The sequence below is a fragment of the Miscanthus floridulus genome, chromosome 10 (assembly GCF_019320115.1).
Source record: "Miscanthus floridulus cultivar M001 chromosome 10, ASM1932011v1, whole genome shotgun sequence".
Taxonomy (NCBI): Eukaryota; Viridiplantae; Streptophyta; class Magnoliopsida; order Poales; family Poaceae; genus Miscanthus; species Miscanthus floridulus.
In genome coordinates, this window is record NC_089589.1 from 127,681,568 (window position 1) to 127,692,544 (window position 10,977).

The window sequence follows — 10,977 nt, forward strand, 5'->3', positions numbered from 1 at the left end:
TCTAAGGCACCTCCGCCGTCGCGTCTCCTCCACCGCATGATCACCGGCCGTGCTCGCGCCACTCCAGCCCCGCGCACGCAAACCACCGCCGGCTGCCTTGCTTCCGCCCGCGCACGTCGCTCGGCGCCGGACTCGGGCGCGCAAGGGCGGAACATGCTAACAGTGTTTTTAGTGCACACAAACTGTTTGTTGTATTGCCTAAGTGCAACTTAACGCTGTGCACATGGGAGTACTTAACGGAAAACCAACGGTAGTGGCATATATGGAACCACAATTACAAAACCAATGGCGATGAAGGAAATGTGTAATTTTCAATGGCATACACGAAAAGAGTATAGATTTCAAAGGACGGACCCAAACCCAACCCATTCTCTTTTGCCGACACGTATGCGCAGTCCAAGTACCAATGCTGCTGTGATAGGGCTTTAGATAAGGGAGTAAAGGCCCTTACTGTACCGGTGCTTGATGGGTAGTAAATTGGAGACAATAATTACAGAAGGAGGATGGTTGGTATGGCGTTGCATTTAGTTTTCTTATCTGCCATGTATCCAAGCTCTCCAATGTCTATATAAACTCCAATGTCTATATAAACGCAGAATCGCCAGCAACCCAAGCCGAACTAGCTTGCACTTGGAGTCGCTTAAGAAATACAGAGAGAGATAGATGATGAGAGTGGCGGTGGTGGGTGGTGGTCTAAGCGGGCTAGTGGCTGCGCATGAGCTGGCGAGGAGCGGCGGCGTGCGCGTCACCGTGTACGAGAAGGAGGACTATCTCGGCGGTGCCAAGACCGTTGCCGTCGACGGCGGAGCAGCAGGCCGTGTTCTGGTCGACCTGGACTTCATGGTCTTCAACCGGGTGCGGAACATGCATACACACGCAAACAGTTGCATTTGCTCTCCTTTTCCTAGATTAGTCTGCTACCTATATATGATATATATGTGCCACATGACATGAACATGAATGATCAATACCGTTAATATAGTTGAAGAGCGGAACACGCATACCATTGACTGTAAAATGGTGCGAAAAATAAAATCAAAGTTCATCATTCCCAAAAAAGGTTATTGGTCTTTTCTTTTGTATAGGTAGATAGAGATCATATACACCTGCACTCGATCTTGAACTCGAACAGTCGTGGGAATACGTCTGATATATGCTGGCGCTGCTTGTGGGGTGCAAGCAAATTGGCCAACATCAGCACCCTTCTGCACGGACAACCATGCATGAGTCCATGACGGAGATGCCTTGTGTTGTTGCGGTCTTGTGAATGCTCCTCGCAGCAATCCATGGTAGGCCAAGGTCATTTTGGTTGCAGTCTTGGAGGTTGGATTAGACATGCCAGAGCCCCACATTCATCTAGAAGGGAGCACCCGCCCTGTCCCCGTTCGTTACTGTTCCAGAAGCATATGCTGTTGTACCAAAAGCCATTAGACTGATTGACTTTGTGCTTAATCCTAAGAGATGAGCGAGCTGTCTGAACATATGATATTATTACAATTATGTCCTTTGAATTTAATTTGTAAATAGTTTCTGGCCCACCTAATTTCCTCGTACTAGGTTGATTTAATTTTTGTATCCATTAATTGGATCTAAATAAATGAATGTGTATCATTATTTCCAAGCAGCATAAAACTCCTATGTTTCTAATGGAAAAGTTATTAATAAGTCAGAATTAAATAAAACATTTTGGTATAGCCATTTTTGCTCATTTTAAGCTTCAAGTAAAGAAATCTCACACGTGCACTATACAGAATTGATATTTCAATTGTTCAGGCGGTTGTAGGAACCACCTCTACTCAGGGCATATAAATTAAGGATTTGTACGGGTGGATATGTTACCGCCACTAGAAATCTATTTCTAGAGGTCGTTGATGTTTCCTGCTGCTGCAACACAGGGCCGTTGATAATGTGGCCCACATATAAAGGTCATTTTCCAGAAATTGAAACAATATAGCAAAAAAATAATGTTAGAACAAAACTACTGGTCCTAAACTGCGGTGGCATATGATGAGTCAGAATTGACTATGTTTTTCTTGTGAGACACGTGCGCATGTGGTACCTAGCCTAGGACTCTAGTAGTCAAGCTCAAGACCTCATGCTTGCACGAACATTACCAACCACACTAGATCTCTTGTGACTAAGTATACGAAACTATCATTTTGCATGATTATCTTCTACTAATCACATGTTAAATATTTTGGCTCCTAAATGGCTTGAAATGTGAAAAGTGTTAGCCACCTAAGTTTTAGATCTCGTAGAGCACTACAACTTTTGTATACGACATATCTCGATCCTTGTTGGTTTAAAAATAAAATAAAATTGAATTTAAAATTTCAGAAAATAACATAGTTTTAGGACACAAAATGATTTAAATTGGAAAAAGATCATCAACTACAAAGATGTAGATCTGTTAGACCTCTACAAGTTTGCCATAAACATTGTATTAATCTGACTTTATTTGGAAAATTGTGATTTTTGTACTGCACATATTTTTATAGGCTGGTCAAATAAAATGTATATAAATGTATCAAACATAAATCTAGTTTAAATCATTTATATTTATCATTGCTCTTCAACTACTTGCAAGTAAGCAAAAAGGCTCTAATTTTACCACCGATGGTACAATAATTTCCATCTTGTACCTCCCCAAGGTCCAGCTCCCATGTTTGGGGATGGGTTCAGCACATACCGAGATTCCTCATAGCAAGGGACAGATAATCAAATGGACAACTATTACAACATACACATCCAAAGCATCAAATAGAAACAAATGTACCATTGGTGTATAGTATTCTATGGGTATCACCTCCTCTTCTACAATAACAAAAATAGTGAATTGCAGGTGACGTACCCAAACATGATGGAATGGTTTGAACGTCTAGGGGTGGAAATGGAGACATCAGACATGTCATTCTCAGCAAGCATGCGGTTAAACAAAGGTAATGGCTTTGAGTGGGGTAGCCGCAATGGTATATCTAGTGTTCTGGTGCAGAAGAGCAATTTTCTTAGCCCCAGATTCTGGCTCATGATCAATGAGATATTCAAGTTCAAGAACCATGCTCTCAAGTGAGTTTACTAGTTATTCTATCATCTGTTACATTGTTAGGATAACACTGTACAATGTTTGATATATATACCTATCTAGCGATCGATGTTTGTCCATTATTTTAAAGTCAAATATACATGGAAGCTGAATGATTGATAATTTTGCACCCTTCTTTTGTTTTAAAGGTACCTGGAGGACCATACAAGAAACCCTGACAAGAATGAGACTTTGGGTCAATTTATTCAGTCACATAGATATTCGCAGCTGTTCCAGGATGCTTACCTTGTATGCTACTAATTGAATTATACATACTCTAACCACAGCTCCTCATATCAGTTTTAAGATGGTTGCACAAATTAAATATTGAATTTGCTGCAGATCCCAATGTGTGCATGCATTTGGTCCTGTCCATCACAGAACGTATTTGGCTTCCCTGCTGGTTTTGTGCTTTCATTTTTTTGCGATAATCATCTTCTTGAGGTGCCCAAAACTCTACTTCAAATATTTATTAGTTTCTTCTGCATTCTAATTTGTGATACATCAGAAGAGCTTATCAGTCTGGCTAATATTATGCTCATTCGTTGAATGGAATTATGTATGCATTCAGTTGTTTAGTCCCCTACAGTGGCTAAATGTCAAAGGTGGTTCAGGGTCCTACGTGAATAAGGTAACTGCAATTCTTTGTCCAAAAACATGGAATGGAATATGTTATATGACCTGGTTTTGTATATTAGCAGGTAAGGGAGGAATTGGAGAGCATGGGTTGTCAAATTAAAACCGGATGTGAAGTGAGATCAGTTTCAAGACTTAACGGAGGTAGATCCATTGTTCCATATCTAAGTACATGTACCTGGTGATTCATGAGTATTTCAAGTGACATGCACAGTTGCACATATATTTCCATTTTCTTGTTTGCATTTGTTGGATTTTTTTGCATTGTACTTATCAGAGCGATTATTGATTTCAAATGGTATTATATCCTTTTTGTTCCATACATAAATGATATCTGGTCATAACCTTTATGTGTACATGTTATTTTTTTTTGGCAATTACTCATCTTCCAATCGTGTTATATCTATCAATTGTGGTTTAATAATTACATTATAGATGTTAAAATACCGCACAAGTTCTATATGTGCTCAGAGATAATCCGTAGTATGGATATGAGAAAGATTATTCAAATGACCCAATTGGCCCACTATAGTGACCAACATGTACATGGATTCTGAGGGACATGTTTTTTAAATTGCCTATTACAGTCACTTCCTTATTGTAAATTACCCTACTTATTCACTCATGAGAAAAATGTTATGATGCTAAAAGCAGGTTACCGAATTTTTGAGACTGATGGCTCAGAAGAGATGTATGACAGGATCATATTTTGTGTTCATGCTCCTGGTGCTCTAAAAGTACTAGGAACAGAAGCAACACCTGATGAACAGAGAGTTTTAGAAGCTTTCCAGTATATCTACAGGTATATCTAACCTCACTATTGTGTTATTCTTTACTGGTTTCATTTTGTTGATACAATGTTTTCACAGTTCTTAAGTTTTCCTTTTTTTGCAGTGATTTGTACTTCCACTGTGATGAAAGTTTTATGCCACATAATTCTTCTGCATGGAGTGCGAGGAACTTCTTGGGGACTACAAGCAATGGTGTTTGTGTTACATACTGGTTAAATATACTTCAGGTGCTGTTAGTTTGATTATTTTTCTTGTGAATGATGGATGATGATTGAATATTTTATATTATTTTTTCACATGACATGGAAGAAAGATTAAAAATAACCGTGGAAAATTGTCCTTTCAAAATGCTAGAACATTGAATCTGCCAGACCTTTTCTTGCAACACTCAACCCTCCTCATGTTCCCGATCATGTATTGCTTAAATGGCATACTAGTCACCCGATTCCTTCCATGGCTGCTGCAAAGGCTACTCTTGAGCTCAATAACATACAAGGGAAGAGGGGGATATGGTTCTGCGTCCCATATCAAGGTGACTTCACTCATTGTTTTCACTGAAACCTGCCATTATTTAACAAATTTTAGTATAATAAGTCTGAAATGTCCCTTTTTACTGAATAACAGGTTATGGAAATCATGAGTACAGCATCAAGGTAATCATTTCCCACTTGGCCTTTTAGGTTCAATCACAAAGGCGCCAAAATGTTACGCAAATACTCATGCAAGTGCATTCTGTTTATGGCAAACTGAATTAATTTAGGCTGGGAAAGCAGTAGCTTCAGGGTTGCTTGGCAAGAAATGTGACCTTTTGGTTAACCCAAAACCCATGGTCCCATCATGGACTGAGGCTGGCGCACGATTTCTGATTGCAAAAAATATGGGCAAATACATAACCATTGGTAACTTTAGGTGAGGCTTGTAGGAGCTTGTGTACTACAGAATCCCTGATAATGATTCTCACTTCAGTTTTGTGCACAGCATGCTCGAAGAAGGAGGCACTACTCTTAGTTTTGGTAAAGCATGTGAAAGATGTCAACTAAAATGTGTGATACGAGTTCACAACCCCCAATTCTATTGGAAGGTTCTCTTATACCTACTTCTTTCATCCTTTTACGCTACCTTCTAAATTCTTCATCACGTATCCTTATGTGACAAACATCTAGGCTTTTTCATCCTTCTATTAGATTGCAACGGAAGGAGACCCTGGTTTTGCTTATTCCTACATCAATGGTTATATCTCGTTTGTTGATAAAAAAGAAGGCCTTCAGAATATTGTAGAGGTACGTATACAGTGGTCTCTTCGATTGATCCACAAATATTTTTAAATCAAATAAAATTGTTATACTAAATGAAGGCACACTCAAGATAATTGTACCCATACAATTCATGAACTAAAGGCTGAAATCTCTATATATTAAGGTATATGGGTTCACAAAGCTGCTCCCTTTTTATTTGCTGACCAAATTTATAACCCATATGGTACAGATTACTTTGGCTAATAGAGGTGAACGGAAGAGGTTGAGCAGTAGCCATGCCAGCAATAGGTACCTTAATTTTAAATAAACATTTTGTTTCAACAAAGTGAGGGACCAAACATAAGTGTGCTATTGATAAACTCATTTAAATGTGTCTTGCAGTAGTTATATAAAAAAGGGCTGGTGGACACCCTTGCTTCGAATCAATGGAGCTGCAGTAGCAAAATATGTTTTGCATGAAGTCTTAAGGAGAAACACAATATCAAAAGCTCGTAAAAATATCTCTGCACACTATGATCTGGTCAGTGGATTTTGTTAATTTTTTTTTCTGAAAACATATTATTACCATCTGCTTGAGATTTTCTGCAACTATTTTACTTATGTCATTGAATCAATGTCATAAATATTTCTAATTTCTTCTGTCCATCCACATGCTACAAATCATTTATTTCTAGTATAAGTGAACAGTCAAAGTACAATCTTGTTTTGAAACATGCTTATTTGTATGCAGAGTAATGATTTCTTTGCTCTTTTTCTGGATCCGACGATGACTTACTCTTGTGGTATTTTCAAGGTATGGAAATACTGTGGTTCGATCTCCAGCTAGTATGTTACATTTAGCTTCATTGACGAACATGTAAATCATGTAACGTAGTGCTGTGAATAATAGTACACTATTTGAGATTACCTGGTTACCTTGATATTGGTTCCAATGATAGGTGGAAGATGAGAGTTTAGAAGCAGCCCAGCTACGTAAACTTGACAATCTAATTAATAAGGTAAAATGATCATAATATGTATGGTGCTCGGCTTGAACTCCGTCATCATAATTTTCTCCTGATTTTGAGCTCTCCATATTAACTTCAAGAGCTTGCATATATATACACCAACATGACCTGATGATGTCTTCATATATTGCAATGACACCATTTAACTGAAGGCTAAGGTGGAGCCGGGGCATCATGTTCTTGACATTGGTTGTGGATGGGGCAGTTTAGCAATACGGCTGGTGAAGAGAACTGGTTGCAAGTGCACAGGAATCACATTATCCGAGGAGCAACTGAAATATGGAAAGAGAAAGGTGAAAGAATTTGGATTAGAGGTCAGTTATATTCCTTTATGATAGTAGTGGCCTGAGACTGTCTTTTAGAAATATTAGCTAGCATTGGAAAAACAAACATGATTACAGATATTAACTGTATATACAGGACCGCATAACTCTCCTGCTTTGTGATTACCGTCAAATGCCGAATGGCCAAAAGTTTGATAGGATTATAAGTTGGTGAGTAGTACTGCTGGCGTGATCATAGAATTGATAGATCAGCTGCTGGGGTCTGATAACTATTTTCTCCTTGCTCATTTAGTGGGATGCTTGAACACGTTGGCCATGAGTTCTACGAAGATTTTTTTGCCTCCTGCGAGTATCATTTGGCAGAACACGGCCTACTTGTCCTCCAGGTTGATCATTACCAATATATATTTATCTTATACCCCATTGTATGATTGGCAATAATGTTAGTCCTCACCTGAATATTTTTAATCTGAACATTAAATTTATATGCATAGTCCATCGCGATCCCAGAGGAATTGTACGACAAAATGAGGACGAGGCCTGAGTTCCTGAAGGAATATATCTTCCCAGGTGGCTGCATACCATCTTTAGCTCGGATTGCATCTGCCATGTCTAATGCATCAAGGCTATGGTATGTACTCAACTATATATATACTTCTTATAGCTATCATTTAACTAAGGTGACCTCCATGATTATAAGTTATTTATTGAGTACTCCTCTGCAGCATACAACACGTTGAGAATATTGGGTACCATTATTACCCGACTCTGATTCACTGGAGGGACAACTTTGTGGCCAATAGAGAGTAAGTACTAGCCCTAAATAACTCAACCTCAGCTACAAGTGATTTATTTACGTCATTCAATCAGTACTATTTTCTTTTCTTTTTTTGTTTTTGCAGAAAAGTTTTGGCCCTTGGATTTGACGAAAAATTCATCCGTACTTGGGAGTACTATTTAAACTACTGTGCAGCTATGTTCAAATCACACATGGGTTTAGATTACCAGGTATGGGTTTACTATCCACCATATATAGCTAACAATAGCAGTTAATAGCTTCAGTTATGTGCCAACTTTTGATCGACTGCTGTATGTACAACATGCAGATAGTGTTTGCTCGGCCAGGCGATGCAAAGTTGCCGAGCTATGTCGCCATTGCATAAATGGAGGATGTCGTGCTTATGTTTCCCAATATATGTGAGAGATGATATTGTATTTTCTCTGTTTGTGTCCGTTTTAGTACTCATGTTTGTGTGCTTTAATTTGCATGGAGATTGATGTTCCACGTAGGATGTGAATTAGTGGACAAGCCATCGACCGAGTCCTTAGCGAAACATGTTGAGTGGCTGTTTATTTGAAGACTGGTTATCATATTGTTTAAGTATGTTGAGGTGTGTTAATAAAAGAGAAAAGGCACTGGGTTTTTTGTGGAACAAAAATTCCTTTGTGTGAATATTGTGTCTATAGACACTACTAGAGAAACGGTGTCTACAAACATCATATACATCCTGGCCAAATTAACAGGTAGTGATGATGTGCACATATCCCACACTTTATATTACAAGCTTGTAGCGATGCTAATAGTCAGTAATATATTCAGAGGTGCCTGCCCTCAATATATAGAGAGAATTCCTTATTTGACACTGGGAAAATAAGTCGTTCCTTTCTTGACCCTGAAATTTTCTTCGTTACTTATTTGACACTCACTTGAACTTTCATCCCTAATATGACACCACAGTCAAATCCGTTAGCTAACGGCGTTAAGTGGCTGTTAAAAAGACCTTTTTGCCCCTGGGCGCTGGCGCATGCATGCAGAGGCGCGGGCGCCAGCATGCAACGTATCTGGCCGCTGGCTGCTCACACGGCATGCTGGCGTCCGTGCCTCTGCATGCGCCAGCGCCCAGGGGCAAAAAGGTCTTTTTAACAGCCACTTAACACTGTTAGCTAACTGATTTGACTGCGGTGTCATGTTAGGGATGAAAGTTCAAGTGAGTGTTAAATAAGTAACGAAGAAAATTTCAGGGCCAAGAAAGGAATGACTCATTTTTCCAGTGTCAAATAAGGAATTCTCTCCAATATATTCTGTGAGCTACTTAAGTGGCCCATCACCGAAAATGGTCTTGATTTTCAGAGACGGACTACAAAAGTGGTCTGACTCTATTAGTTTATTTTCTGATATGGCGGTGTCTCCTAAAATATGTTGACCTTGCTTTGAAAATCACAGGCTATTTTTAGAGGCAATGAAGATTCTACCTGTCTCTGTTAATAAAATGAGTTGTCTCGTAAAATTGAAAGTTGTAGTTCTTAATACAATAATCTACAACTTTCTAGTATAAAAATTGTCAATTTACACTTGTTTAGAGTACCAAATATGTGTTTTTGAAAGTCCATTGGCCGAACTGATCTACATGTTTGTTGTTTATAAGTTTTTAATTTGAAGTTTTTATTCATTTTTTTAAGCTTCAATCAGTCTCAGATGGAGACACGCCCTGTACTAAAGTTGTAGTGCTTGACAAAATTTGAAACTTTGTAGTTGAAACTTTTATTCATTTGAGTTCACTTAGTAGCCAAACTATTCAATACAAAAGTACAAAATATTTATAAAAATGATAGAATACTATATATACTCACAGATGGTTTCGTGTTGCCGTGGTAGGGAGGTGTCACAATTGACTTGTAGATCGTGGGGTTGAGTCATGAATAATACCAATTCTTTTATTTATTTTTTTGTTTCTTTGGAAAGTATTAACAGAGGCAATAACAGTGACCATTGGTTAGAGGCGGTCGTTTTACCCGTCTCTCAAAATAAATAATGCCCACCTCTAAAAATCTTTTCTATAGTACCATATAGGTAAAACATTTAGCTTGGGTTCTCAGTCACATCGTCGCTCTTGGGGTATATCTCTCCCCGATGGCCCTAGTCGATGACGCCCCAATATATCTATTAGTGTCTCTTTCACCGTAGCTTGACAACATCCCTGTCTCAAACTGAGGCAACCCTCTATCTACCGTTCCCTTCGGTGGCAGGGCAAAGGCATAGCAACTCTCCTTGTATGTCATGACTTAGATCTAGTGGATGGCGTGCAAACTCCCCTCTTCCCATGCCACCTTGGCCTCCTCCTCATTGTTGGTCGAAGTAGTGGCTGTAGTACGGCGCATAGGGCATCGATTGGCGGGCAGGCCATTGTGACCTCAAACCAAGATCCATAGCACATGGATGCGGCCGCCAGTGAAACCATGCCCCCTCTTTGTCTATAGCCCTCCTCTGTCGTCTCTATATCTATTGCCCTCTCTCACTAGCCTTGTAGTCTTATCTGGTCGAGTGCGGCAAGCGAGCTGTGGCGCGGCGCAAGAGTCCTCCTCCTACCTCAAGTGGTGTGTGACGGGCTACAATCCTCTAGCGCGCAGCTAGGCTACTGGCCGATGATGACCTAAGCTGGCCGAGAACATGTTCACCAAGGAGGTAGATGCATGTCTCGTTGGAGGCTGCAAACTCGGTGATGGAGAAGCGGCGAGCTTGGTGAGAGGGCAGCATTTTGTTTTAATTTTTTAATCCACTATGACGACTAGGTTGTGTAATAAGCTAACAGTGATAAACACTTATCACCGCCTGTTTGCACCGGTTATAATGATCTTTATTATCGATACAAACTTTTACCATGAATGTCCCAAACTGATGGTGATACGGGATTTAGAACCCACGGTGATTATTTATGTGTAGTACCCATAGGAGGTTGCAATAACTGGAAGCCTATTTTCACATGCCAGTAGCGAAAACCGTAACCGGATATCTTGTTTACCGAGGCCTGTTTCTATAGAGGAGATACTGTTTCTGATCATTACCATATACTCCCTCCGTTCCAATTTGTAAGCTATTCTACCCACTCTACGTACATAGATTTTGCTATGCACCAAGACCTA

The 10,977-nt window shown here is 39.5% G+C and overlaps 1 protein-coding gene across 4 annotated transcripts; it reads left to right on the top strand.

The window, feature by feature from the left end:
* The first annotated feature begins 603 nt into the window (after positions 1 to 603).
* LOC136487193 (uncharacterized) lies at positions 604 to 8,430 on the top strand. Of its 4 annotated transcripts, none has more exons than XM_066484318.1 (24): positions 604 to 855; positions 2,843 to 3,066; positions 3,232 to 3,331; positions 3,425 to 3,526; positions 3,654 to 3,713; positions 3,781 to 3,862; positions 4,373 to 4,520; positions 4,613 to 4,736; positions 4,864 to 5,041; positions 5,134 to 5,162; positions 5,270 to 5,418; positions 5,488 to 5,590; positions 5,694 to 5,789; positions 5,995 to 6,053; positions 6,147 to 6,285; positions 6,496 to 6,558; positions 6,704 to 6,763; positions 6,925 to 7,086; positions 7,193 to 7,266; positions 7,349 to 7,442; positions 7,551 to 7,687; positions 7,782 to 7,862; positions 7,959 to 8,064; positions 8,163 to 8,430. In XM_066484318.1, exons 1-24 carry the CDS (start codon positions 664 to 666, stop codon positions 8,217 to 8,219), a joined length of 2,619 nt encoding a protein of 872 aa, XP_066340415.1. In that variant the 5' UTR covers positions 604 to 663; the 3' UTR covers positions 8,220 to 8,430. The 4 variants fall into 4 exon arrangements, with proteins under 4 accessions (XP_066340415.1, XP_066340417.1, XP_066340416.1 ...); XM_066484320.1 differs by having other exon boundaries at positions 6,150 to 6,285; XM_066484319.1 differs by having other exon boundaries at positions 3,784 to 3,862.
* The last annotated feature ends 2,547 nt before the right edge of the window (positions 8,431 to 10,977 follow it).

Excerpts from the sequence above, each read along its gene's own strand:
- LOC136487193 (XM_066484318.1), top strand. The coding sequence starts at position 664 with ATGATGAGAGTGGCGGTGGTGGGTGGTGGTCTAAGCGGGCTAGTGGCT. Across the intron at positions 3,863-4,372 it reads AGTTTCAAGACTTAACGGAG|GTTACCGAATTTTTGAGACT; the intron begins GTAGATCCATTG and ends TGCTAAAAGCAG. Across the intron at positions 8,065-8,162 it reads ACATGGGTTTAGATTACCAG|ATAGTGTTTGCTCGGCCAGG; the intron begins GTATGGGTTTAC and ends TACAACATGCAG.